The sequence below is a fragment of the Verticillium dahliae genome, genomic scaffold (assembly GCF_000150675.1).
Source record: "Verticillium dahliae VdLs.17 supercont1.23 genomic scaffold, whole genome shotgun sequence".
NCBI classification, from domain to species: domain Eukaryota; kingdom Fungi; phylum Ascomycota; class Sordariomycetes; order Glomerellales; family Plectosphaerellaceae; genus Verticillium; species Verticillium dahliae.
Window position 1 is genome coordinate 179954 of NW_009276931.1, and position 27748 is coordinate 207701.

The 27748-nt window shown below is 57.3% G+C and overlaps 10 protein-coding genes across 10 annotated transcripts in view; 2 read left to right on the top strand and 8 right to left on the bottom strand.

Annotated features, from left to right (window-relative positions):
- VDAG_09110 (uncharacterized protein) overlaps positions 1-809 on the top strand; it is a gene marked incomplete at both ends in the record, with an annotated part of 1969 nt that extends 1160 nt beyond the window's left edge. Inside the window, 2 exons of the mRNA XM_009655412.1 lie at positions 136-423; positions 500-809. Of these exons, the coding sequence (XP_009653707.1) occupies positions 136-423; positions 500-809 (598 nt within the window). The remainder of the gene's footprint in view (positions 1-135; positions 424-499) is intronic.
- A 163-nt stretch (positions 810-972) lies between these two features.
- VDAG_09111 (uncharacterized protein) lies at positions 973-3807 on the bottom strand (the record flags this gene model as incomplete). The annotated part of the gene is made up of 2 exons (XM_009655413.1): positions 973-3210; positions 3712-3807. The coding sequence occupies 2 exons, from the start codon at positions 3805-3807 to the stop codon at positions 973-975; spliced, it is 2334 nt and encodes a 777-aa protein (XP_009653708.1).
- A 1146-nt stretch (positions 3808-4953) lies between these two features.
- VDAG_09112 (uncharacterized protein) lies at positions 4954-7069 on the bottom strand (the record flags this gene model as incomplete). Its single annotated transcript, XM_009655414.1, has 1 exon — positions 4954-7069. The coding sequence occupies exon 1, from the start codon at positions 6718-6720 to the stop codon at positions 4954-4956; it is 1767 nt and encodes a 588-aa protein (XP_009653709.1). The 5' UTR covers positions 6721-7069.
- Positions 7070-7319: 250 nt separating this feature from the next.
- On the bottom strand, positions 7320-9358 carry VDAG_09113 (acetolactate synthase; the record flags this gene model as incomplete). The annotated part of the gene is made up of 2 exons (XM_009655415.1): positions 7320-8765; positions 8879-9358. The coding sequence occupies 2 exons, from the start codon at positions 9356-9358 to the stop codon at positions 7320-7322; spliced, it is 1926 nt and encodes a 641-aa protein (XP_009653710.1).
- Positions 9359-11341: 1983 nt separating this feature from the next.
- VDAG_09114 (galactose oxidase) lies at positions 11342-13546 on the top strand (the record flags this gene model as incomplete). The annotated part of the gene is made up of 1 exon (XM_009655416.1): positions 11342-13546. One exon carries the CDS (start codon positions 11342-11344, stop codon positions 13544-13546), a length of 2205 nt encoding a protein of 734 aa, XP_009653711.1.
- A 241-nt stretch (positions 13547-13787) lies between these two features.
- Positions 13788-15518, bottom strand: VDAG_09115 (catalase; the record flags this gene model as incomplete). Its single annotated transcript, XM_009655417.1, has 1 exon — positions 13788-15518. The coding sequence occupies one exon, from the start codon at positions 15516-15518 to the stop codon at positions 13788-13790; it is 1731 nt and encodes a 576-aa protein (XP_009653712.1).
- A 744-nt stretch (positions 15519-16262) lies between these two features.
- On the bottom strand, positions 16263-18257 carry VDAG_09116 (uncharacterized protein; the record flags this gene model as incomplete). Its single annotated transcript, XM_009655418.1, has 7 exons — positions 16263-16373; positions 16428-16639; positions 16699-17119; positions 17187-17455; positions 17509-17618; positions 17678-18016; positions 18073-18257. 7 exons carry the CDS (start codon positions 18255-18257, stop codon positions 16263-16265), a joined length of 1647 nt encoding a protein of 548 aa, XP_009653713.1.
- Positions 18258-19351: 1094 nt separating this feature from the next.
- On the bottom strand, positions 19352-20185 carry VDAG_09117 (uncharacterized protein; the record flags this gene model as incomplete). The annotated part of the gene is made up of 1 exon (XM_009655419.1): positions 19352-20185. The coding sequence occupies one exon, from the start codon at positions 20183-20185 to the stop codon at positions 19352-19354; it is 834 nt and encodes a 277-aa protein (XP_009653714.1).
- Positions 20186-22705: 2520 nt separating this feature from the next.
- On the bottom strand, positions 22706-23230 carry VDAG_09118 (uncharacterized protein; the record flags this gene model as incomplete). Its single annotated transcript, XM_009655420.1, has 1 exon — positions 22706-23230. One exon carries the CDS (start codon positions 23228-23230, stop codon positions 22706-22708), a length of 525 nt encoding a protein of 174 aa, XP_009653715.1.
- A 628-nt stretch (positions 23231-23858) lies between these two features.
- Positions 23859-27410, bottom strand: VDAG_09119 (leucine-rich repeat-containing protein; the record flags this gene model as incomplete). Its single annotated transcript, XM_009655421.1, has 2 exons — positions 23859-25278; positions 25564-27410. 2 exons carry the CDS (start codon positions 27408-27410, stop codon positions 23859-23861), a joined length of 3267 nt encoding a protein of 1088 aa, XP_009653716.1.
- Between the last annotated feature and the right edge of the window lie 338 nt (positions 27411-27748).

Below are 27748 nucleotides of genomic sequence, written 5' to 3' on the forward strand. Positions count from 1 at the left end.
TCGCGACGCCCGCGGCCTCGGCCCCGGCGCCGGCCACGAGCCCATGACGCCGCGCCGCGTGCTGCGCGCCCTGCGCGACTGGAAGGTCCTCGCCGGCGGCGTCCTCTACCTCGCCGTCTGCGTCACAGCCTACAGCATCTCCGTCTTCACGCCGACCATCCTGCGCACCTTTGGCTGGGGCCCGCTCAAGTCCAACCTGCTGTCGACGCCCGTGCGCGTCGCGTCGGGCGTCGTGTCTGTTCTCGTCGGCGTCGTGTCCGACCGCACGCGCCGCCGCGGCGTGTACTGTCTCGGCGGCTTCGCGACGAGCATCGTCGGCTTGCTCGTCGTCATGGTGCCGACGGACGGAGGCGTGCGGTATGCGGGGCTGTATCTTGCGGCCGTGGGCATTTACGTGTGCCAGCCGCTTGTCATTGCTTGGACGTGAGTTGCTCGTCCCATTCCCTGTTGCGGCCGATGGACAACCTTCTGGGATCAAAGTCTGACTTTGTCTTGGCAGTGTCAACCAGCTCGTCGGTAACGTGAAGCGCGGCACGGCGACGGCGTTCGCCATTAGCTGCGGTCAGCTCGGCGGCATCATCTCGGCCGTCGTGTTTCCCGCCAAGGACGAGCCGCAGTACGTGGCGGGCATCAGCATGTGCATCGGGTTTCAGGCCGTGGGCATCGCCATGGCCGTCATCATGTGGGTGTGTTGCCAGAGGGAGAACCAGGCGCGAGAAAGGGGCGAGAGAGAGTATCGGCGGAATCTGCCGGAGGACGAGGTGCGGAGGTTGGGAGAGAAGCATCCCGATTTCCGATACACATTGTAGCCACGCAGCTTGCGAATTCAGAGCGCTTATTTGATACAGACCATGCGAGTGCTGTTTTCCTCGCTTGACGGTCCCTGTCTGATCCTAGTATCGGAGCGTAGATACATAGACCAGCATCCTGGAGACGCAGACGTATATGGGATCCCCCAGATACCAGCACCGACTATCGTGGCATGCCGTACCCGGCCATGACCATCTCCATGTCGCCCCATTCCGGAGGCGCCGTTGTTTCGCTGCCGTTGAACGGATGGAAATAGAACCCCCCGTCATCAAGCTGCACGTTCGGCGCCCCATATGTCGTCGCCTGTCCAAATCCCATCGGCTCCGCCATCGAAAAGGCCTGTCCCGGCGGCACACCCATGACCCCAGTACCCATCATGCCATACGGAAACTGGCCGGCGTCAAGAGCCGCAGGCTGTCGGGGCAGCGCAGAGACACCACCGCCAGAGACCCCCCGCGACCAGGCACTCCCCGGCAGCGCCGTCGCGCCGTCTTCCCGCGCGCCCCGCGTCTGGCTTGTACACTCGGCAAACGCATCGACGACCGAGGCGAACCGCGTCATCGAACCGCTCTTGTTCGTCCGGTTGAGGACACTCTGCGACTTGAGCACGAGCTCCCGAATGACAGCCTGGACCTGCTCCTCACGCTGATCCGAGGCCTCGGCGCCCTCGGCGCCCTCGGCGGCAGGCGGCCTGCGCAGCAGCCGCAGGATGAGGACCATGGCAGCGCAGTAGGCGTAGAAGACGTCGAGGCCAGAAAGCCCGTTGACGAGCTCGAAGCCGTCGAGGAAGAGCACCATGTACGTCAGCTGCACGGCGTGGCGCACGCAGGCGTCGGCGACGGCCGACATGGCGGGCGGCGCGGCCGCTCCCTCGTCGCGCAGCGCCTTGCGCGCGGCGGCAATCTCGCGGAGCAGGACGGGCCGCGCCGCGACAATGGCAATGTAGTGGTACTGGATGTGCAGCAGGAGCACGGCGCGCAGCTGCGCCCTCGTCTTCCACGACAGCACGACCTTGAGCTCGTCAAAGGACATGGCATCGCTGTCCTCGTCGTCGTCGAGGGGGGCGCTGCTGCTGCCGTTGCCGCTGCCGCGCAGCGACACCCGCGTCTGGATGTCGGGCATGTGGAAGCTGGGGTTCTCGGCGACGTCGCGCTTCCAGGCGGCGAGCGACCGCATGATGTCGTCGACGCTCGGCCTCGGCACGGCGTCCTGGCCCTCGGCGTCGGGGCGGCGCTGCGGCCGCGCGTAGGCGAAGCGCGTGCGCGCGAGAATGGCCTGCAGCCTCAGCGACAGGAAGACGAGCTTGGCATCGGTGCCCGTCCCCGCGTCGAGGAAGCCCTCCCGCGGCGGCACAATCTCGACGTCCATCTCCTGCAGGCCGCTGGGCCGGCCCAGGCTCGAGGCGAGGAACTGCTCAAACGAGTAGAGCGTGCAGAAGACCCATCTGCGGACCTCGCGGTCGAGCGGGCGCAGCGACGAGCTCGTGTCGCTGCGGTGCAGACCGAGGGCAAAGGCGATGCGCGTCGCCGTGCCGACGAGGTTCCAGGCCGCGTTGCGCTCGTTGTTGTTGTGCAGGAAGAGCGACAGGAGCACGAGGACGCGCACGTTGGAGAGGGTGCACTTGGAGATGAACTGCGGCAGAAGCGTCCGCGCCGCCGCCACCGAGCGCCGCCGTAGGTGCGAGTGGTCGACGCCGGGGATGTCGGGGCGGGCGATGGAGCCGAAGACGATGATCATGTGCAGGCAGCCCATCCAGCCCCAGTCGGGAACGGCGTTGCTTCGATTCTGGGGTTGGGCTTGGCTCTGGGACAGGCTCTGGGACATGAAGTGCAGCCGGCGTCTGGCCTGGACAATGTAGAGTTCGTACTCGTCTTCAAAGGTTGCTCGGTGGAACAGAGGGTAGTCGTCGTGGACGTTCTTAAAGTACGACTGCACGAGGAGCTCGAGAGTCTCGTCGGCCGGCAGGCCGCGAAGCGTCTCATCAAGGTCGACAGTCGGTATGCGCGTAAAGTCCTTGGCGATAGACGTGACCGACGTGACGGAAGCCGGAGAAGGCCCGTCGAGGGGACCATCCGTCTGTGTCGCCGGGTCTAGGGCCCCAGGTGCCTCAGGGGCATCATCAGCCTCGAGCGCCTGTGCCGTATCGTCCTGCGTGAACTTGGTGACAACCTCAGGCTGGGCCTCAGGCGTTCCCTCGCCGCTGACCATCAGTCGCCTTAGCTGGCTCAGAAAGTTGAGAGTGCCCGAGGGGCCGATGTAGTGCTCATTGCCAGAGGTGTCTCTGATGAGCGACAACTGAGCGTCCTCGGCCCCCGACGCCGCAGCAGCAGCAGAGGTAGCATCGTCGGTGCCGACCTCGCTTGACGCCTCGACCCAGTACCCAGTTCCGAGCCAGAGATCCTTGATTCAGCAGCCGAGTTGTGCCGGGAAGAACCCACAGGATCCGGCGCGCGCACGAGATCCTCAATCTTGACGCCCCTTCTCCGCGGCTGGGAGAAGTCGGGCATGGAATACCCCATGCGCCGGCCAAGCTCGACGAGATGCTCCGCCGTCGCGGTCAAGTCGTTGGGGAACGCTCCTTTGACAATGGCATCCAGACAGCGATATCTATTCCGTCAGTCAACCCAAAGGCGCCAGCGGCTAAGAGAGAAACGAAAACAAGGTAAAATGAGATATGTACCGATCGCTCAAATCGTCGACACTCCCGTAGAACCGCGTCTTCCGCGGCGTCGTGTAAGCGCACGGCACATTGTGCTCATGACAAGCGACACACCCCTGACCATCCGGCGCAGGCACGCAACGGCATCTTCGCTGCAGATCGTCAGTCCCCTGCCGGCATCGATACGACGGCGGACCACTGGTTTCCGCGGGCGCACCAATGACTTGTTGAACGGAACTCACCTTTCTGCAGAGGTCGCAGCTCTGGGCGTTTCTCTTGCGAAACTCGTCCGGGATCCGCCGCTGCCGCCGTTTGGCGGCCGACATGCTCTCGCTCATGGCGAGCGTGTCATGCGTCGAGCTGGGGGGCTTTGTATACCAGCAACCACGCCCTCTTACTCGCGAACAAGTCAGGGTCGTTAGGGAAAAACGGCACGGAGGCGCGAATGGGAGACGAGCGCCGAGGGTGGGCTAATGCCAGTCAGTCGGACAATAGAAGCCGGCTTCGAGAAGGAGGCTCAATAGACAAAACTGCGCTGTACGGCCACGCCGAGTTGAGACGGCATTCATTGGGTTCCTGACAGCAACGGGGGCCCCGGGACTCGCACACGCGCGCAAGGAAACGTGCAGCCTTAAAGAGGTGCTCCCAGTCAAAGCTCACGAGGGGGATCGGGGCGAACAGCATTGGCTCGAAGGGGGGGAAAACAACGAGGATTGGCTCGGAGCTTGGGGACACCGGCGGCGACTTGGTGGTGGAGAGTTGCGAGTGGCAAGGCGGAGAGGGATCGATCACGGAGCTGTTAGGGGCGGGGAGGAGGGAAGTGCCGGCTAGCGACCAGCTTCAGCTTCAGCATTAGCACAAGCACAAGCACAAGCACGACCAGGGCCCGCGAGTCAGTCTAGTCGTGACGCCTTTGGTGTGATGTGCGTTGTGGTGCGGGCGGTCCAAGGCAAAGTGGCCCTGCTTTTGGGACGACGCTGGTATGCCATGACACGTGACAGTCATTATTTGCTCCATCTTCATCGTCCTTGGTAACAAAGGGCCTCCCTAGCTTGGAAGCTAACTGAGAGTATGCGACGCGTGGCTGGTGCTGATCGCCCTGTCAAGATCGACGCCCGTTAGTGGCCTGAAGAATGCTGTGCTGCTGAATGACACCATCACACGGACGGCACTTGTGCGCAGCAAAGCTGAGGCTATCATCATTGAGTGTATTCCTCTTCCCAGCTCTTCCCAGCCCAGCAGACATGGCTGCCATCGTCTGTTCTACTCCATGTCTGGACTCCATATCTGGACTCCATACCTGGAGTTGCTTCAGGTCGATAGAGCTGGCAGTCCAAGGCTATCCATCAATTTATCGCCAAAATGGGTCACTCTCCCGTCGTGACCATAAACCCATCCAAACTCCTTTTCCCAAATGTCGTATCAGTCATCAAAGGATACCCAAAGATATACTTGTAAAAATGCAAATAGTCGCACATGCCGTGCTAATGCTGCCCATACTGTATCCCCAGACCCACACTCGAGCCGTCACCAACCTGCGTGCTGACGCGCAGCTTCTTCGGCGGGCTTGCCTGTATCTGCCTTGGATCCTCGGGCGGTGGGATGCCGCCGCTGAACTTCCTCTTCTCGCCTCCGTTGCCCCCCGCCATGCCCGACAGGAGCCTCGCCTGCAGCCTCGCGCTCTTCTCCGCTGCCGCTGGGGTCCCGCTCCGGGCCTCGCTCGCCATCTCAAAGCTTGAGCGTGGATCCCTGCGCAACATCTCCGACGCCGCCTGGCTCGCCTGGCTCTCAAATGCCTCATCATCGTCGTCGTGCTCGCCATTGTTTGGCAGCGGCCGTCGAGCGCCGCGCTGAGATCCACGAGTGGCTTGCGAGAGGAAAGAAGCTGACTTGGCAACGGATTCGAGGGCCTGCCTGGCCAGCTCTTCATTGTCGTCGACGGCCGAAATGGTACTCTCACGGCTCTTGTGGAAACGCTCGCGTCGTGGTGTCGGCGACGGCGGTGCGAATTGCCTGTTGGAGTAACGTGCAGGCGGCTCCGTCTGCGGTACAAGGTCAACTGACGGCAGGAGGCCCACATGCTCACCACGAGGCTTGTAGCCGGGCGTCGTGGGCAGCGATGAGAGAGACTGGGCGTTGCGCTTGTGCTTCGCCGACAGACGAGGAACTGGGCGAGCTGCGGCAACGGGCGTCGAAGGAGCGCTGTTGTTATCCTGGCTCAGCGCTTGAAGCAGGGCAGCCATGGGCTCCTGACCGGGAGAGGGAGCCGTGCGGATGTCTGGCACCGTCTTGGGCGCCTGTCGTGTGGGCGCCCGCACCTGCTGGGGGGTCGACACATTCTGTGACGCCTTCGTCGGCGTCATGGCCCCGTGGAACATGCCGCCGGGGTTGCAGAGCATGGTAAAGTGCTCTCTGTTCTCGCGGATGCGGTTGAGAAGCATGTCCCTCTCCTCACTGAGGCTCGTGACCTCCTCCTCCTTCTGCGAGACCAGCTTCTTGGCCATTTTGAATCTTCGGCTCAGGGCACGGTTCTCCTCGACGGAATCCTCGTACAGCGTCTTCATCTGCAGGTACTTGAGCTGGGCCGACTCGGTAGCAGCACTGAGCTCCCGGCGGGCATGCTGAGAGTACTCGGCCGTCCTCAGAGCCTCCACCTCGCGCCTCATCATTTCGAATTCAACCTCGGCCCGCTTTGCATCCTCGTCGGCCTGCAGACTCAGCAGGTTGTATTGCAGCTTGTGGTGGGCCGCCTCCATCTTGAGCCTCGCCTGCTCGGCAATGCACGTCTGCATCATGGCGCGCAGCTCGTCGGCCGTCGCCTCAAGCACCTGCTGCGGTGCGGGTGGCACGTAGTCGGCGGCCAGAGCGACTTCTGCTGGTCGAAAAGCGGCGAGCCCCGTGGCGGGAGGAGAAAAAAGGGTAGAGCGTTGGGAAGCGATGTAAGCGCTCGGCAGGACGCCATTGCGGGCGTGAGAGGGCACTTGAGAGGACGGCGGCGGTGTCAGAGATGAGGGGATAATGGCTGACGAGGCGAGCCTGTCATCGTTGTATTCAGTCTTGAAAGAAGCACTTGGTTCATCGATGGGTGACGGCGGCGCTTCGGTCGACGGCAGAGGCGAGTTCGGTGCGAGAATTTCGCTGTCATTGTCGGGAGGGGTGACGGGATCCTGGTCTTGGGCAGAGCGATTGTCGAGCAGGCCGTTGGGCAGGGCGTTGGGCAGCTGAGCAGCTACCTCTGCGTCGGCGGACATGACTGATCAGCCAGGACTGCTCGAAAAGGTCGTCGAGACAAATGCAGAGTGACACTGGGTGATGAAAGTAGAGGACAAGATTCCAGGCCAAGGTAGAGGCTGCGACGGAATGTACGGGAAGCCAAGGGAGAAGGGTTGTTGCTGGTGACAGTGGTGGACGAGGTTGACGCGGGGGAGGTAGCTTGAGATGGTTGTCGTGATTCAATTGGCGGATGACACGCCGTGCAGACGTGTTCCCCGACTATGCGCCTTTCGTCGACTACAAGTAAGCGACTGCGATGGTACTCGGAGATGACGGCGCTGCGTGATCGGCGAAGAAGTGAGGGACAGACAGCAATGTTGTTGTGGTGTCTTGGAGGAGACAACGAGCGAAGGGAAGGCGGAAGGCTCCAGATGAGATAAGAGGAAGCTCGACCGAGACAGGACAAGGCTGTGGCTGGAAAACAACAGAAAGAAGAGGCTGGTGCAAAATACGGCTCGGCTGTGAATGCGCTAAACCAGATGCGGACTACGCTGCACAGCTTCCAGGCACCTTATACCGAGACCTTGACCGAGACACCTGACACCCATCTTCACCGAGAGCTCCCACCATCTCAGCATCACACACTGGCAATGGCTACCTCAATCACTGCACATCGCTTGAGCTCCCTCACCATCCGAACGGCCTCCGCGATGGCTCCATCGACCTCGTCTGCCCTCTTCACGACTGTCCACCAAGCATCACCGGCACCCTCAGCAATCTTTCCAAACGAAGGTGACGGCGAAATGCTGACGCCCATCGCCTCAGCCAAAGCTGTTGCCCTGCTGCCATCATGCCGTCCTCCGCCATCGCTACGTCGCACAAAATCTTTCATCTCAGGATGAATCCTCAAGCAGGCATTCTTCGGGCTCGTCCAGCCGCCGTTATTCCAGACGACGGTTAGGTACGGCGTCGCATACCGCATGGCCATCCAGTAGGCACTGGCAGGCACCCCAAACAGGAACGTTCCATCTCCCACAAACGCCGTGACAAGACGGTCGGCCGCATCACCCACAGCGGCCTCTTCTCCCAACGCCATGGCCACCCCAACAGCAGCCCCAGAATACCACCCGAGCGAGCCGCCACCACTGCCCAACAGTGAGTTGTGTTGGTCGTGCCGTAGGTGGTCAGCGACCTTGCCAAGATTGGTCATGCTCTCGTTGAGCGCTAATACGTCGAGACCTTCTGTCGCCTTGCGGAAGCGGCTCATAAAGTACGGCACCGTGACCTTTCCGTCTGAAGAGGCCACTTCTTCTGCTTCGAGTCTCCGCGCTCGTGCCTCGAAACGCCGTGTCAGCAGAGATGTCCTGACGTTGATCCTACTCTTTGCAGCTTCAGTAAAGAGTTCCAGGCTCGTCTTGACGTACTCGTCTAGCTGTTTCAACGCCACCGATGCATCACACATCCAGCGCTTCTCGGCCGGAAGACTCCAGAGCGTGGCGCTGCCTTTCAGAGGATCGCAGTCGAGGTGGAAGACGCGGGCCTCATCGCTCGGCCTAGACTCGGACGGTATCCATGGAACATCCGAGTCGACGACGAGGACCACGTCTGCTTCGGCCAAGGCCTCGAGCTGCCCGCCGCCGTTCCAAGTTTGGCCTTGGTGGAGGAAACTAGTCGTCGGGAAATTGTTAACCACCGGCGCATTCTCGTGCACGGGGATAGCGAGGCGCCGGGCCAAATCGTGAAGCGCTCGAAAGGCAGCAGGATTCCGGCCGGCATAACTCGTGACGATCAGAGGGGACTTGGCCCTGATGAGAATGTCGCCCAAGCGCGCGACGTCTTGCATGTGGAGGCCGATTTTCTCCACCCAGAGGTTCTTCTCTGGATCTTGCGAAGGCTTGATGCTTTGGATCGATGTTTGTGCTTCGAGTGTCTCTCGCGATGCGATGACATATGTTGGGCCCTGCGGCGTACTTGTCGCCATCTGAAGAGCCCGGAGCACAATCTGTACAGCATTGTGCGGAGATCGGATCTCATGATCATACTTCATGTATTGACGGACGATAGAGCGCTGGTCTGGGATATCCTGGATAAAGTGAATATCTTTGCCTAGGGTCAGTCGATAGACGGCACTCGTGCGGGTGTGCTCACTCACATCTGTGACCGTCAGCAATGTTCCCCGAGTCAGGCAAGGGGAACCACGCACTCGTTACGACTCCCCGGTAGCTCTCCTTCCATCGTGATGGGCACGGTGCCGGCAACTATCACCACCGGCAAGCGGCCCTTACTGATATTGTGCACCGCGCCCGCCAAAGCCTGTGTGCCGCATTCGACGTGAACGAGTACAGCTGCTGGCTTCCCAGTGACCATGGCATAGCCCGAGGCTGCCGACAGCGCATTCATCTCATTCGGCGACGTGACGACCTTGACCCTGGGATACGCCTTCATGGCAAACGCCGTCAGGAAAGCTGGGTGGTCCGAGCCGAGATTGACGAAGAGATGAGTGACGTCTGCGGCCTGAAGTGCGTGCAGAATGGCGCTGGCACCGCTGACTGAATTATCAGGGGATACAACCTCTGGCGCTCTCCATCTGAACGGCCGTCGTCGCCCTCGGCTGAAGCGGCGGACGTGGGATGTGGCCTGCTGACGAAGCAGAAGGGGCGAGGTGACAGGCGACATGAAGTGTCGAATTGCAGCAATTCGTCGCATTGTGCTGAGCTAGCGACACAGCGGGCCGAGACCAAAGCCTTACATGCCAGATTCTGAAGGTTGAGAGAACTTTCTGAGAGTGGCGAGACAAGGATTTGGTCGTCTCATCGAGCTAGAAAGCTTATTTGAGCTGGCGACGATCCGTCCATTTCCGGATGGCAGCTCTCCCCGCAGTCGAGACAGCCACTAGCTAGCGTTTCAGTACACTGAAGCGGATACATGAGTTGTTGAGATGCTTTTGATCACACCTTGTGCCGAGTTGACAGCGCATTGAAGAAAAGCCGTGCAGATTCCTTCGCCTTCCGATCAGGACATGCCTCAAGTGATTACACTAAAGCCACCAATTATCTAACTTTCCGAATGACAGCTACGACTCAGCCAAGGTCTTAGTCTCTTGCGATACCAGTACTCATTTCTATTCGTTGTGGCTGCGCGGGTATCCTTCCTCAAAAGAACTGCGTTGATTCCCCTGAGCGTGTTCTGATCGGGCTGCTGGTCCAAGTCACGATGCAGCTCGGATCAAGCTCTGGCGAGAGGGACATGAAGGTGCTACAATCTATCAATCGATATTGGCTACGACACGATTCTCAAATAGAATGTCGACCGGGTCTTGATAGACTGACAATGGCTGTTTTAAAAGGGTGGCCGACCAGAGCCTGGCGGTCAGTAGACTAGCGTATCCGGTTCACAAACATGGTAACGGATGCTTTGCTCGACATTTTATGTAGAAGATTCGCAACATAAAGTCGCCAGGAACCCTTCCATAATTTCTATTATTTCAGAAACGAGTCGTTCGCCCTCGGAGACCAATAGGTTCGGAACTGAACGATGGTCGCAAAATATGATATCAGCCCGTTGAGCATCAAGTGAAATGACCACTGAATGTCAACCAGGCTTGACGAGCAACACAGACAATGAGATGAGAGCTCGCCATATGACTTTGCCTCAAAGAATTAGTATTGAAAAATGCAGGGTCCATATGGAGAACACCGACGAAATGAAATCATGCATTGAGGGCCCGCCCCATCGGCCGAGAGGCGGCAGGGCCATGGCCGAGAGGCGGCAGGGCCGACAATTCTGCAGCGGTGTTTGGTCCGAGAATAGGGCCAAGGAGGCACCCAAGCCCCCGGAACCAGTCAAGTACAACACTGAACCCATGTCCAAGAATGCTATGCACCTGCGGGCTTCTCTTGGCTCCAGCTCCATCTTCCAAGCCCGACAAGGTAAGGTCAAGTCAACGTCCTGACGAGAATGGCATCCACGTGGGGTTAAGGCACATCCGGCTCTGTTTCAGCTGGGAGTAGGGCTGGTAGGCCAAGGCGCCGAGTCAAGGGTCATTGATGGGTTTGGACGATAATGGTCGAGCACAGGCTCGAGCCCCTTCCATTATTGGCTTGACTCTCTCGTATTGGGCCCAGTGTCCACTGTTGACTGTGGTGTGCTGCGATCGTGGAATCAGTTTTATGAACACCTTGTGAATGAAGTGGGCGAAAGCAGCATCATTCTCGGACCTTGCGATAGAACTAACGGAGAAAGTGGTGCATGTGGGTGCCTATCCCAGTAGACCTTGACACGACGAAGAGGCAGGGGTTCCTGATGATGATATATCGTGTTATGCCCGTCTTGCTTCACCTCTGGCTTTTGGTCCTTTTGGTTTCCTCCACGCTCATCTGTCATTTTTGACGTGGGTTTGAGTTGCCTCACATTCGTTCTCTACTTGATACTGTTTTCGATTCTTACACTTTTTTGCTTCTCACGTTATCCGCGTGCACTGTTCATCTATTCACCCACGAGGGCATCATTCACTTATTGCGAGCTATTGGCCTCCCTCACAGTCTCATATATTTCATTCACTCACGCACTCATTAAGAATTCTTCTCCCTCTATGCTCGAGTTTCGACTCATCACACATTCGCTTCGAAAACAAATCAACCCAAACTCTCAATTCTCAACATGGCATACGCGTCGTTCTCAAAGGTAGCCGTTGTGTCGGCTGCCCTCTCGTTGTTTACACCAGCAGCTGCACATCTCTTCCAGTGCCCTAATTACGAAACCGTCTGGATAACCCCGGAAGGCACGCAATACGGCATCTGCGACAACACAGACTACAGGAACGGCGGTGGCAGCCTTGCGGTTTACAACTGCGTGCCCTCAACGCAAGAATGCCTGAAACTTTGTATCAAGGACTCCCGGTGCAAGAAGGCCGTCTACGACAAGAAGAACCAAATGTGCCACCTCAAGAATAATGATAAGACGGCCGAGATGGACTGGGCAGACGACAACGGCTTCGACGTGATCCACCGCGATGAGAGTAGCGAGCTCGACAACGGCGCTCCTATCAAAACGTGCCCAAACACGGGCGCAGGCTACAGCTCAGGCAAGACATTCTTTACTGTCTGCGTCAATACCGACTACACTGGACCCAACGCCCACACGTTTCGCAACACGCCCAGCCCGCATGCCTGTGCGGACACCTGCGCCAAGACCAAGGACTGCAAGAAGGCCGTCTACGACGTCAAGAACAAGATCTGCTACGTCAAGGAGTCTGGATCCAATGTCAAGCTAGATTGGGTCAAGGACGAGCGCTTTATCTCCATCGATACGAAGACCGGTGCGGCAGATGACAACAAGGACTCCGATGAACCCGTCGACACGAAGCCGGAAACGCCCAAGGGAGCTGCGGCCAAGGTTGGGCAGTGGTCTGATGTTATCAAGCTGCCGTTGATCCCCGTCGCCGCTTACATCGTGCCGGCGTATCCCGAGCCCGCGAGAATGCTGTTCTTCTCGTCCTGGGGCAAGGATGCCTTCGGCGGCGCTTCGGGCAAGACGCAATTTGGCGACTACGAGTTCGCGACCGGCGCCGTATCGGATCGCGAGGTCGCTAATACACACCACGATATGTTCTGCCCCGGCATCAGCCAGCTTGAGGACGGTCGCGTTATGGTGCAAGGTGGCTCCGATGCCGAAGCAGTCAGCATCTACGACCCAGCGACCAACGAGTTCACGCGCGGGCCTGACATGAAGGTAGCTCGCGGCTACCAGACGTCCGCCATCATGTCCAATGGTCACGTTTTCACCATTGGAGGTGCCTATGCCGGCAGCCGAGAGGCCAAGAACGGCGAGGTCTTTAACCCCGACAACCAGGAGTGGACATACCTCCCCGGCGCCGATGTGAAGCCCATGATGACGACCGACCACGAGGGTGTGTGGCGCGAGGACAACCATGCCTGGCTCTTTGGATGGAAGAACGAGTCCATCTTCCAAGCCGGTCCTTCGCTAGACCAGCACTGGTACAGTACCGAGGGCGAGGGCTCTGTCGTCAAGGCCGGCACACGTGATGACGATGACGCCATGTGTGGTGTGTGGGCTATGTACGATGCTGTTGCTGGTAAGATCCTGTCTGCAGGCGGCGCTCCCGAATACACCGACAGCGATGCCACAGCACGAGCGCACATCACAACCATCGGCGAGGCGTTTGCCCCTTCAATTGTTGAGCGAGTCCCCGATATGGCTTCTCCGCGCGGCTTCGCCAACGCCGTTGTGCTTCCCGACGGCACCGTCCTCGTGACGGGCGGCCAGAGACGCGCTGTTGTCTTCACCAACACGGACGCTGTTCTCACCGCTGAGCTTTTCAACCCCACGACCAAGACGTGGACGCAGCTCGCCGCCGCCGCTGTGCCGCGCAATTACCACTCTGTGTCCATCCTGCTCCCCGACGCCACCGTCTTCACGGGCGGCGGCGGTCTCTGCTATGTTTCGACCATCGGCGGCTCAACTGCCGGCTGCAACAAGGCTGCTGACCACGCCGACGGCGAAATCTTCTCGCCGCCTTACCTCTTGAATGACGATGGCAGCGCGGCTCCGCGTCCCATCATCTCAGGACTTGCGCAGGAGGCCGTCTCGGCCGGCGCGACACTGTCGTTTGACGTCGAGGGCAACGTTGCCTCCTTCTCGCTGATTCGCACTGGCACCGTCACGCACTCGGTCAACAGCGACCAGCGCCGGATCCCACTCAAGAGGTTCCGCGCGCAGAATGGCAAGTACACGGTCACGCTGCCGACCGACCGCGGCGTGCTGCTGCCAGGGTACTACTACCTATTCGCAATCTCTGCCAAGGGTGTGCCGAGTGTCGCGAAGAGCGTGCACGTCGTTCTGTGAACAGATCATCACAACTTGTCGTCCGTCGGTACAAATCGCGAGATTCACCTGCAAAGTGAGAATAGTAGTCCGCGATGGATAGAAATCATAATGTAATCACCTAATACGCTATTTGCTGTTCTGCAATTGTGACTTGGTATGACTTCATATTGTCCAACTCCTTACTAATGTCCTGCTGTTGTACTTGCGGGACAACAAGCTCGTGGTCAGGATAAACGCGATGACCGATTCTCAAGCAATGCTAATGCCCATTCACACCATTTGTCCCATTCGTTCCATTTGATCCGCGGTGCAGGCCCCTCGCCGGTGCGCCGTTTCCATCTGTAGCACTGGAGCAAACAGTCGCACGAATTCCATTGGCGAACTTGGCCTTTGGATCTCCAGCCATGCCATTGTGCGTGCCGTTGAACTTCATGTCCTTGATGCCCTCGTATCCCTTGACCCCCGTGCTCTTCTCAAGCCGCTGTGCAATCTCGGGATCAACCTCTCGGAAGATGGCAATTTGCCTCTTCAGCAATTCGTCATTCTTGCACGAGGCCATCTTGCCCGTGACGTTGCTGATGAACCTCTCCCTGGCGGCGTCGTCGAAAACATCTCGCCAGAGCGCGCGCGGCGCCACGAAATCCTCGGGGCGAATCTGCGACAGGAACGTCACGGCCTCGCTCGTGAAGTGCGCGTGTACGCTGTCGTGGTCGACAGTCCGCTTGTGGAAGGAGATGGGATCGATGGACGAGAGGTAGTTTGGGCGAGCGCCCTGGTTGAAGAAGGCCATCTGGCCGTCACGCTGGAAATTGCCGGCGCGGTACGGCGTCCGCGATGCGTTGACGGGCAGCTGCTGGTAGTTGACGCCGAGGCGGTGACGGTGAGTGTCTGGGTAGGAGAAGAGGCGAGACTGGAGGACGGGGTCGGCCGAGGGTTCGATGCCTGGCGGCATGTGGGAGGGGTTGAAGGCCACCTGCTCGACCTCGGCGAAGTAGTTGACGGCGTTTTCATTGAGGGTAAATATGCCGACCTTCTGGAGAGGGTACTTCTTCTGTGGCCAGACGTGGGTCAGGTCGAAGACGTTGAGCTTGTCATTCTCCCAGGCGTCCTCGGCCTCGGACGCCGTCATGGTCTGGATCTCGACGGACCACTTGGGGTGCTCGCCACGAGCGATGGCCTCGTAGAGATCTTTCTGCGAGTAGTCGGGCGAATAGTTGGCTGAGTCTTCCTGAGTAACAAACTTGATGCCCTGCATTGACTTGAAATGCATCTGGCAATACACCCACTCGTTGTCTTGATTCACGAGCTTGAGCGTGTGGCCGGCATATCCGTGCATGAAGCGGTACCCGTCGGGAATGCCGCGGTCACCCATGAGAATCATGACCTGGTGGATCGACTCGGGGTTGTGGCAGAGGTAGTCCCAGAACATGGTCGAGTCGTCGGCGTGCGTGAGATGGGTAGAAGGATCGCGCTTCTGTGTGTGGATGAAGTGAGGAAACTTGGCTGGGTCTCGTAGGAAGAAGACGGGCGTGTTGTTGGCGACCATGTCCCAGTTGCCCTGCTCCGTCCTGAACTTGACAGAGAAGCCTCGAGGGTCGCGCGCGAGATCGTGAGAGCCAGACTCGCCGCCGACAGTCGAGAAGCGTGCCGTTACCGGGCATTTCTTGCCCTTGGTGGAGAAGAGATCGGCCTGGGTGAGATTCGGGATAGGGTTGGTGCACTCGAAAAAGCCGTGAGCACCGCTGCCCTTGGCGTGTACAACTCGTTCGGGAATGCGCTCGCGATCAAAATGCGAGAGCAGATCGATGAGGTGAAAGTCCTGCAGCAGGAGGGGGCCATTCTCGCCGGCACGCTGCGTCTCGTAAGGGTGAGGCACAGGAACGCCGTTGCTTGTGGTGTAGGTCACGTCCTTGGACGAAGCCTGACGGTCATCCTCAAAAGACGAGAACTGTCTAGCCACGTGGGCAGCGAACGAAGTATCTGAAGACATTTTTACGATCAATGAGGAGTTGAGGTTTCTGAGAAGATAGCATCTAAGCAAACAGGAAAAGAAGGCTGTTCTTAAGGTCAGAGGTGACACAAAGCCACTCCAGAACGTAACAGGACGGGGCACACTCCGTCATAGTGCCCATCATGGGCTAGCAAATAAGAAGAGACTTATTTGAAATGAGGCTCAACCCAATGCCAGAGTGCTGTGTTCTGCATGGGAAAGTGAGAATCCGATGGTGTGGATGGATGGGAGATCAGCGGTCGATGACGCCTGCATTCAGCGGCACCATCACGACCAAGCACTCGCTAATCGACGAATCTGTGGCCACTTGGGGGCTAGCCAGAGAATTTATCACCTGCAAAGACCGATGCCATCCGATGAGCGGCATGGTGCCACCAATGACGAGTCGCTCCAGTGTTTCGATGACCTTGGGTACACAAACGGCTTTTGTGCTGCTTAGAAAGTCTAGGTTCTGCGTGTGTCTGCCAACAATTGATGTCATCGGGATCTCACTGAGCATGTGTGCCAGACTTTCGCCTCAGCGGTTCTCCCCACCATAGGGTATCTTATTGCTGTGGGCGTGGAGCTTGGTGCTTCGGGCGTAGCCCGGATATGTCCTTAAACAGGCTACTGGAGGACGCCCCCAGCCACCAAGGACAGCGAGACGACAGGCACAGCATGGTTTTGCCACGGTTGATCGGAACCCACTCTGCTGTATTTCACTGCGCTCCAAAGGGGAGGAGGTTAACTGCTGACCAGACTCTGCCTCTCATCCTCGTCGTCCTCCACCCTGAGGCCGTCTGTCGGAGGATAGTGCGCCAAGAGAAGGATGGCGACGGCCATGACAGCCAGGCCCTAAACGCCTTGTCAGTCAAACAGGTATCCAAATCTAGATGGGATGATACGCACACCGTTGCAAAGAAACGTCAAATTGGCTTTGCCGACGCCTGATAGTGACGAGTAAATGAACCCAAAAGTACCCTGCGTCGTCAGTGTCGCCGCGCTTTCGACTAATGTGATGGCGCTCAGCGCATCCTGTCGCAGGTTTGCTGGGCTCATTTCTGTAATGACACCCTTGGCAGCCGGTGCCGAGCCCGAGGCGAAGGGGAGCAGGAAGGCAGCTGCTCTCGTCAGTCATTCCTGTTTTCTGTTGTTTGCGAAGCATCTCAGACCAACTTACCCAGATACATGTGCCATCCTTTCGTGGCCCAGGCCGATATGGACGTGACGATGCCGTCAACGACAAGACTCCAGCGCAGGAACGACAGATCAAATGTGCTATCCTCGTCTTCTTCCTCTGGTGGCGCGTTCCTTGGTTCCTCGGCATTCATCAGGCCGGGCAATGGATCGAGGTCCTCGGCGTGCGTCGGGATCGTTGCCGGCTCCAGCTGATCGGCGACGGAAGATTCATGATGGGGCCGCGAGGCCATCGAGGCAAACCAACGGCGACCGAGATCAATCATCTTGGGAAACATGAACATCAGGAAGACACCCCTGATCAGGGAATTGCCTGCCATGAGCGTGCCGTTTTCCGTGGTGCCAAAGTCGAATCGTGAAGTGGCATACATCTGAATAAGAATAGGAGCATAGCCAGTTGCAAACTGTTCAGTGTCAGCAGAGAGCCACGGAGAACACCTTCATGTCAGTAAACATAGGCGAGAGACTCACCACGCCAAAGAATACGCCCATCGCGAGAAAGACGAGACCATAATGTTTGGTCACTTTGCTTGAAGGAAGGCGGTACTGCTGCGGAATGAGAATCCTCAGCGGCGCAAACAATCCCGAGGTTGATTTTCCGTCCTTGTCTGCCACTTCATCCTCATTAACAGGAGACGCCGGCATGAAGAGGGCACCATAGATCGTGGCGACTATGAAACATCCGACGGCGACGGTGAACGGACTCGAGATGCCGAACAAATCGCCAAGGAGACCACCAACTGGCGACGATTAGTGGCGAATAGCTAAATGTACGTCGGACGAGAGAACTCACAGAAGTAGCCACCAGCATTACCGATCATCAAGGCTCCCTGGAGTTTGCCAAATACACCCGTGTGTTTCCGCCTCTCAATGGCTTCGGCGACGGCGGTGTTGAGCACCAACCTGGAGGCAATATGAGCCACAAACACTTAGCCTGGGGGTACAACCGACGTGTAACTCACATGTAGCCCCTCGGACCTCCAAAAATGCCTACAAACTGCGTTCCCTGCATAAGATAGATGCCTTTCCTGCCGCCAACGCTGACAGCGGCAATCTGAAAGGAAACCCTGACGGCAAGCAGCGACGTCTGGCTGACGAGCGCCCACCGTGTACCCCAGCGCTTGATGAGAGCGCCGCAGATGAAAAGGTTGAGGATGCCACACAGCGACGTTGTCATGCCAAGGATGGACACCTGCGTGGCTGTCGCCGCGTCGATCTCCCGGCGGGCGCAGCGTGCGGTAGAGGGAGGGTGGTGGGTGTAAAAGGCCTCGCAGGTCATGACACGGAAAACGTAGATGATTCTGCGATGCGGTCAGTTGTTCACTCAGTCTCTCTCGGGCCGGCAGCTGGCACGTACGAGACCTGGGTGAGGCCGAGAGTCAGAGCGACGAGAAAGCCGGCGAAGAGGATCCTGTTCTCGGGGGAGTAGAGCCGGGGGCCGAGACCGGAGAACTTCTCAGGCGCGGGGCTGACAGCAGCGCCGACACGCACGCGGGGGCCTGGGCCCGGCGGTAGGAGGGGCGTTGTCTCGCGGGGACTCATTGTGCGGGGTGTCATCTGGGTGCCTTGCGGTTTCGCCAGGGAGCGATGTTTCGGCTGAGAGCTGAAGGTGATCGGGGGGGATTGGAACACGATGGGGTTGACAGAAAATTGCGTGTCGGACGAAGCGTTCCTTATCGCCACTGAAGCCGGCTGCCGCGCCTGGTTGGCGGTGAGTGACGTGACAGCTCTGGGCCCTGTTAGCACCATTGCAACACTGTAAGTACAGCAAAGAAGAATTGACCACACTGACCACTGGAAGATCACAGCCTCGTTCGACAGTATGAACAGCAACACCATAAAGGCATACCCATTCTTTTTGTATCGCTTGCTGCCATTTCACTCTAGATCGTATTCGGTCTACTCAGCGCTTCCCCTACCCGGGGGTCCAGGAGGCTAATTGGCATGATCTAAGACGTCGAACCGATAACCCTCAATGGAGCAGTTCAACGCCCGAGATCCCAGATTGATGGATCAGACGCATGAGCTATCGAAAACAACGGAGTTGGCCAGCCGTTCCGCATACCAACGCCGGAATTGCAAACAGTAACATTCAGACTGACTGCTGCCGTATTGCCATTGACCCTTTGACATACGTCGCCAAGCCACGTCGAATGTGACAGTAGCACCAGACCATATCATGATGGCTGAGGACTGTAGTAAGAGTAGTCTATTGATATGCCTCCATTTCACTCCTAATTCTGGTTTCTAAACACTCAAACTTGCCTCCCTTGGTTTGGACGTCGCCCCTCTGAGCGGATGAACGCCCGTCGCGAGAACGAGGCCCGTCGGATGGTTCCCGTCCCGAGAGACCTCATCTTTCTGTCAACACATTTGTGCTCCAGCTCTGACTCGTATGGCGACAAGGCCATGTTATAGGGGGGCTAGCTCATCAATGTCAAAGAAAAATTTCGCGATGTGAGTAACAGTATTCCATTTCGATGGCAAGCAAGGCTAAGTTAAAGGATTCAAGTGACAACTCCCCCGCTAACACCCCAGACACGCCCCCCGCCCCCCCCCCCCCAACTAATCATCTCAATCAAATGAATACACTCCGTATCTTGAGCACCGGAAAACTATCCGAGGAAAAGAATTTCTCAGATGTTGTTGGTGCCCTCGTCGTCAAAGTTCTCGTCAAAGACCAGCCCAGCAGGCCTAGCCTTGCGAATGTTCTCAGCAAAGTTCTCGTTCTTGATGGCGATAGAGCCAGCCTCCCAGTTGTGCGTCAGCATCCTGTCCCTCTGCTCGACGGTGTCCCAGCCGAAGTACCCCAGAAGCGGGCCCGTGATCCACTGGTTCTTGTGGTTCTCCGGCCCGGGACCGCCGGCGTCGGCGCCACTGCCGAACCGGAAGCAGTGTGTCAGAATGCTGTCCTTGTGGTAGACAATCGCCGGCTTGCCATTCTCCGCCGCAGTCCAGGTGATCTGGGAGTTTTCGCGAATGTCGTAGCCCTTGTGCTGGCTGACGGCAACGTGCGTGACGAAGCTGTCGCTCTGGCGCACCCACACGGCAATGTGCTCCCAGTCGTGGCGGTGCCCGTCAATGGGCGTCGCCGTATCCTTCTGGAAGTAGTAGGCGTAAAAGATGACGCAATAGCCGTTGTTACAGCGCTGGCGGGAGTAGACATTGCCTCTGTCCAGCATCTCTTCGTTGCGGCAGCCCGCTGAGGCGGCCACTCGAAGGGATACATGCCAATGGCGAGGTCGCCGTTGGGGCCCGATTGCTTGTACATTGTAGCAGCTGTCCGTGTCAAAGTCGAGAGCAGGCTGGAAGCGCTTGTCGAGGTCGGGTGCCCGTCCGAAGATGGGGCCGGGAGGAGGAGGCTGGGGATCACGGGGAGGGTTCTCGGGGTCGTCCTGGCGCGCCTGAATGACAGCTCCGAAAGACGAAGGCAGGGCCGCGAGGGCGAGGAGTCCGACACTGAAAAGCATGTTGGAAGATTTCTGGCGAGATGGAAGAGAAAAACTTGATAAAATGCAGTAGTTGAGGCTGATGAGGCTGTTGCTTTTGAATTGCTGTTGTTGATGATGAACGATCAGAACTTTGGAAGATCATGAAGCCATCTTTATACTTGTTTATCACTTCACAAAGTCACTGCTGCCACGGATTTTCCAATCCTCTGGCCAGGTTTCGCCAATCCATGGACGTGAGTCTGCTTGACGATATTCTTGGACACGCACTGCGGTCAGCGTTGCAATGATTGACGATGATTGCGAGGCAAAGATATTCGGAGGATTGTACAAAGGATTCAGAGAAGGCTGAGCAAGGAACGAGCGAAGCGTTCCTCAAGCGAAGCTGAGGACGTTAACCATGAGCCCCATGCCGGATCTGCTGCACCGCGTTCGGGGACTGGCCCTTGTCGGCTCGCGCGTGCCCTCCTCCCCAATCAGTTAGGGCTGGGGAACACCCCTGAGCCCCTGAAGCTTGTCACTTCAAGCGGTGGCTATGCCACATCATCAATCGATCTAGCCGCTGCTAGCCATGCATCCCCAGCATGGAGTCGTCTATTCTTGGCAGCTCGCATGACCAAAAGCTTGTTAAGCTTTCATCTTCGTCGACGCCACCGTCCATGATAGGATTACCATGTTACCCTGCGAACCAACGAACATAAACTTAGAACAAGCTGCTGAGCTGCCTTCCGGACTTGGTGTGACGTGACGTCCTTCTCGGATAGACCCTTGGTCCTTGATTGGGGTCCATAAACAGCATCAGAACCCTGAAGATGCTGTTCCTGGCTCGACGAGCACAGCTTTCGGACTCGATGCAACGCTGCGGCGCAGGCGGTATTGGCGTATGTCATTGGCAGAAAACCACAAAGTAAGATGCACCTTGATCCCAGATGCCAAGCTCGTCAGCCACAGACATCATAGGACCAATAATAGGCGGTGATGTTCACTGCATTTCCTTTTCGGGGGCGCAATGAGATGTCGTTCTGATGGTGCATTGCGGAGGTGCGATCCCAAATCTGATTGCCCGATTCCAAGTATTTTGGGTATTGCCCGGCTACAATGCCAGAGTTGACAGAGTCAGAAATTATTTTTGTCCTGTATTTCATCTTGCTGATCCTCCTAGGCAGCACGTAGCATGCCATGGGTTCCCGCTCCAACATCATGCTCCGAAGGCCCCCTCGACAAACGAACCATGGAACCCAAGCGCATTCACCTGGCCCTCGCCACCTCCTCAGAGCTCGTTCCGTCGAGTGCCACGAGGATTCTGTGCGTGCCCTGCTTGTTGATGACGATACAGTCATCCTCCTGTGTCGCCGATTGGGGCGCTGCACAAAAATTGGCTCAGACGGAAACCTCTCACCGTACACCGTCTTGAGGTTGCCACCGCCATTGCTGGCCGTGCAGTAAGCGGAGCGGTAATTTGGATCCATGGATGCGCCCTTGGCGATGCGAGGAAGCTCTGAGGCCATAGCGGGGATCGCCGCTACAATAGTCACACGCCCAAGTTGATTAATGTCGGCCGTATCCACGCCGGCGAGTTTGTAGCGCGTCAGGGTGCCATTCTGATATGGCCATTTTGGGTCGACGACGTTGCTCAGGTTTTATTCACTGTAGCGAACGAAGTTGTCCTCATAGATACATGGGTTTGCATGAACGATAACGACTACTTTGCCTGAGTATATATGATTGTAGGCATTAACTGAGTGGCAGAACATGAAATCGTCCTTCCTTCTGGGGATAGGTGGCGATGCTGATATTTGTTAGGGACTTTCCGGGGAAGGTGCCACCCACGACACTGACTATTTGCCAGTGAGCTCTTCAAGGATGAAAGAATTGCGTTGTATATCCGGCTCGTAATCAATCATCTCCACTTCCCGGTTCACTTTGTTGAGCATTACTCTTCGTGGCGCTACTCCGCCGAGGACGTCCGCACGTCCGAGTCCCCAATCGTGTTCTCGTGGCACCGCATGCAAGACGCTCTTAATGGGAGCGTATGTCACGCGCAACTACTTGCACGAAGACGGCACAGAAAGTGAGAGCGCACCTCCTGACTTCTCCACACACCCTCGCAGATCGTACTAATACATGGCTAGTGAGCAAAATCCTTGGTGCCGGGCCTAGATGCTGAATCAAAGTCTCCCATGGTTCAGGAGACGGCGTCTTCAGTGTACCATATCTTCGAAGGCTCGGGTCACAGCATCATTAACAGCCAGCGCCTCAACTGGAAGAGAGGAGACACATTCTGCATCCTCGTCTGGAATGCATAGGGGCATTACGCAAGTGACGGCGTTGGCGCGGCGTGGCTGTACCGCTTCGACGATAAGCCCATGCTGCGTTCACGGGGCTTTTACCGAAGTGCTGACATGGATATCGAGCCCCTAGTATCGTGGATATCGAGCCACTAGTTTCGAATTAGAAGAGAAGCTTGGAAATATGTAATGAATTCTACGGATGGAAGATGAAAGATTGACAATCCTTTACATATACCCTATGTGTCTCACATTACCCGCGACCTCTCGTCCTCCCGTCCTCGTCCGTCTCGTCGGAGTCCAGAGGCAAAGCCTCAAGCTCGAGATCCTGCTCGAACCGCGTCTTTGCGCGCTCGCTCTTCCCGGCAGTAGGCAAAACAGGTACTGCAACAACCAATTCCGTCACGCCTGTTGCACCCCCCTCCGACATCGCCTCGTGCCTCTTCCATCTTGCCGCCTTCTTCAACCCCGTCTGCCTTTTGTTGATGCTCCTGATGATGGCGAGCACGGGAAGAAGGACCGGCCACGTGGTGGTGAGCGCGCACGCCCAGAGCACATCCCGAACGGGACCTCTGCTTTTCTGGCGATCTCGTGTAAACCATTGAGGTTGTCTAAGTGGCCGACAACACGCCCCTAACACAAAGCCGATAGCGAAGTAAACGATGAGGCCTGAATATACCGCCTGGAAGATGATCTCAGGCTTGCTGGTGTGGCTGTCCGTGGACCCGCCTTTAGGCGGGGGTGGGATGTAGGTTATACTGATAGGCACCATGGCCATTTCTCAAGTGTATGCGTGTCGTGGGCCGTGATAGCTGGGACGGGCCAGGTGGGTGCCTCCTCAGGTGATGCAGATGGGGTACTGAGTTGTAGTCTTTTGTAGGCTCGATGACCAGAAAAACAAAGGCTTGCAGGAAGAGTGACAGGATTTGACTCTTAAATAGTTGGGAACCCTTTGGTCGCATGGTTCTATCCGATGTGCCCATTCTTTCCATTTCGGCCGTAAAGCTTAAGTCTTGATCTTGCCATGATCGATAGAGCCTGATCCTGAGGTCCAGGGATCGGGCTGGGTGCCACCAAGGTGCGCCTTCAACAGGCCTCAAAAGGTCGCCAATCCCAAGGCCCGACAAGAGCTTTAGTCTCGTCCCACACAGTATCATACTCGATGCTGCGAGCCTGGCATCTGAAGCCTGAACGCACCAGAAAGTTCGCATCGAAATATGACAAAGGTCTTGTGGCGGCGCCACGACGCCTGGAATTACTATTTTCCCTGTTCGCCCGGGCGCAGTATACAATAACAAATGTGGTATCTTCGCCAAAGCCAAGCAACATGCCAATAAGCAGTCTCGCCCTATATCCCCAATCTCAAAGGTAACGCCTGACGTCCCCGCAAAGTTAGTGCCTCAAACTCAGTCGACGTCGTCGTCAGAATCGCCCTGCCCACCCTCTCCTTGTCCTTCTTTCCAGCTGGCCATCTCGGCAACAGGCACACGACCCCGCAACCACCTCAGTGTTGCATCTGTTCCACGTTCGAGCACGCTGAACCTCGGAACACGGAAGCGGTTCCCTGATACGTCAAGCTGACGCAGGCCGCCGTTTCCGCCAAGCAAGCCGATCTTGGGGTTCAAGTGTGCGATATCGTTATTGTTGGCGTCCACGACCTGCAGACCCCGTATGCTCTCAGGGTCCAGCTCGATAAGGTGATTGTTGGCAATAAGCATGACCGACAGCTGCGGGAACACGACACGTAGATCAGTCGGCAGCGCTGTGATACGGTTGAGCGAGACATCAACTTTCTCGAGCTGCGGCGATCGGAGATTGGCCGTCAGCGGGGCCAGGCTCGTGATGTGGTTGTTCATCAGATTGAGCTCCCGGAGAGCAGGTAGCTCCAGCTCCTCTGGCAAGTACGTCTCGCCGACAAGCTTGTTGTGAGCCAAAGACAGCGCCGTCAAGGTGTTGGCGAAGAACGTAAGAGATTCAGGAAACGTTGCGAAAAGGTTGTGATGGAGCTGGATTTCCGTGACCCGGGTAGCGGCGGCAATTTTGGAACAAACGACAGGGTGAAGCGACGAGGACTGTGTTCCAGAGCGGTCCAGCAGTCCGCCATTCTTAACGGGCCAAGTTTGGCTCGAAAGGGTGTGCGACCTCGATCGAGCAGGCGAGTGCGGCGCCGATGTCGGGGGAGTTGCGAAGTCATCCATGTCGGATCGACTGTCATGCTCACCCTCTTCAGGTGCGACTTCTTTCGTTGGTGATTCGGATGCTTTGGCATCGTCAGCGATGGCAGCCGCGATTGTGTGCGCGGTGCTTGTGACATCGTCGTAAGGAGGCGGCGGTTCCAGCCTCGCTGCCAGGGCATCTTTCAGCTCCTCTGTCGTGGCCGAGATGAACTTTTTGTCACGCAACGGGTTGCCACTCAGGCGAATCATTGCGAGATTGTCCATCCTGGCAATCTCCGGCGGGATGATGCGAATATCATTAGCAGAGAAATCAACATGTCGCAACTTCTCCAGACTAAAGAAGCCTTCCGGAAACTCCGAGATACTGTTCTCGTCCGCGGTCAGCGTCAGAAGACTACTCCAAGAGCTGACGTCAGGCAGAGCTTTCAGGCGGTTCATAGACGCGCTGAGCTGATACAGCACCGGCAGGCTGACCGTTGTGCCAGGGGCAACGATATGCGTAATCTGGTTGCAGGAGATGTCGATTGATTGCAGCTTCGGGAGAGCCTCCACGTCGTCTTCAATGAGCGTCTTTGCAAGCTTGTTCTTCTTCAGGTTGAGTTCTGTCAAGGGCATCTGGGACAGAATGCCAAATGGCAGCAATTCAAAGCTGTTTTCGGCAAGGTTAAGAATACGTAGCCGTTCAAGATTCCCGAAATTAGTAGGAAGAGTCGAAACGTTGTTGCCGTGAATATCAAAGATTTCCAAATTGTGTAGGTTGGAGACCGAGGGGTCCAGTGGCCCGTATAGAAGGTTATTTGCGAGCTTGAGGTCGCGCAGTGAGGTGAGCTGAGAAATGACCTCGAAACAGTTGTTTGCCAATCGATTGTTGGTCTGCACTCGTCAGTCTTCATGCCTATTAAAATTTCAGACTCGGCATACCAGGTTCAGAGACGTCAGGAGGCGAAGCTGCCTCAGTCCGACAGGAAGAGAGATCAATAGATTCCCGTGCAGGTCGATTGTGTCCAGTCCGCCAAAAATGTTCCCATTCCCGTCCTCCTCAGCTGCTAGGTCGTCGGCAGTCACGTCTGGGAAGATGCTGTCGTCGATGAGCTCCATCTCGTTGTCGGCGGCAATCAGCCTCGTCAGATCGACGCTCTCAGCCCAGCTTCCGTCATTAGTCCCCATCATCTCAGCATCATACATTTTCAGTACTTCGACAGGCATGACACTCAGTCCCATGGCCGCGATATTGAGCCTGCCAGAGCTGCGCGCATCACCGAGACGCTGTTGCACAATCTTGTTCTTTGCGCTCTGTGTTCTCTGTGTATTGAATGGGTCATGCGTTACGGCGATCCCGAAATCGAAGCTGTTGTCGGCTGGCACAATCGGGGATTTGAGCGGGAAGGACTTTGGATCATCTGTCACGGCCAACGAGTCTGGGACCAGGTCCAGATCGGGAGCCTTCTTCACCGCAGCGCGCTTTGCAGCTTTAGCCTGTGCAATCTGCTCGCGAAGCGCGGTGGACGATTTTCGACTGGCCTCCATATCCGGCTTCCCAATGGCTTCCGATGGAGCACCAGTTGCTCCTGGCTTTGGTATCGTTCGAGTTGGCTTTGTGAGCCTTGATGGTGTCGGTGTCGTCTTGGGTGCCGGCTTCGGTGTAAACTTGGGAGGAGCTGGCTGTGCAGCGGCAGTGCGGTCCATCGCAGGCAGCGAAGGCTTCTTGAAGAGACCGTTGATCGACTGTCTCTGCTTCAGCGGCCGAGCCGCTATTGTCTTGGCCCCAGTCTTTGGCGGTGCTGCAATACCGGTTGACTTGGTTGGACTCGAACCTCTATCGAAGGAATGTCCGATCGTGGAGGCCGAGAAGTTCGTCGAGCGGGCTGGGGTGGCGCGAGCGACGCCTCGGACAGAGGGCGTCCTCAGCGAAGCAATGCCCGAGGTACGCCGTGATGGCGTACCCTCAATTGTGCTCAGAGGCTGTCGAAAAGTATTCGTAGAGGCCCTGAAGCTCGAGACACTGCCATCGTCAGGGCCAGAGCTTGACCCTGGGCGGCTTCTTGCCTGCGAGGGCGGACGCATCGATCCATCGGATGTATAGCTCAAGCCTGGCCTCGATCCATTGCTTCCTGCCCGCGACCGAGACCTTCTTGTACCGTCCGGGTCAAAGAAGGAGGTCGATTTCTTGCTCATTGCCGGGGAAGAGGGGAGCTGCGCTAGTGTCTCCATGGTTCGTTCGGACAAAGACGGCCTTGGCTTCGAAGACCTAGGTCGGATGGTCCCGAACGACATGCTGTCAGTGCTGTCATTGATGGGCGGTTCACTATCGACAGGTGACTGGTTCATAGCACCGCTCGGCGTGGACAATTGAGCTTCGGAGGGGCGTCGTGAGAGGGCTGTCGGTTTCTTGAAGAGGAAGTGGTCTGGGTCCGAGGGGGGATCGCCTGTTGGGGTATGGCTCAAAGGCGGCTGCGAGGGAGAGTGAGTCGGTGTAGTCGAGGCAGCTAAGCTCGGTCTTGAATCCGTGGCTCGTGGTCTGGCGGCAGACATGTCTCGTCTCGGGCGAGGCGTCGTGGCCAAGGCTTCGCGGGGTTCAAGTCTATTGGAAGGAATCGATGAGGCTCGGGGCAATTGATCTCGAGAAGCTGCTGGGCGAAGGCGCTGCTTCGGGACAGGGTTCAAGTTCTCTTTCGAAGGAGCTGGTCGGAGGTTGGAAGATGATGTCGACCTTGGCGTTGGAAGTCGTGACATGCGGGGGATCGCACTCTGGCGATTGACCGCCGCTGGCTTCTCCTCCATGTTGGATATGATGTTAGCCACCGCCCTGTCACTATGCGTAACGGCTTGCAGCAATAGAGGAACCGATATAGGGCTGCTACAAATGACTCCGGGAGCATATATGCACCGATTTGGGAGAGGGTCTTAGCGCACGATAGTCGATGATATCGGAGCTCGCCCGCGACGGGAGCTAAGGAGAGGGGGGGGCCCGTTGCTTTGTTGATTGCCTAGCGTCCAGATGGCGGGGTCATCAACAAGACAGGTACCTATGTAAACAAAGGTTGTCATGCGGCAACAAAAGGCTGGACAGAGATTCTGTCGTCTTGCAGCTTCGAGACGACGGCGAAAGACTTTCTATG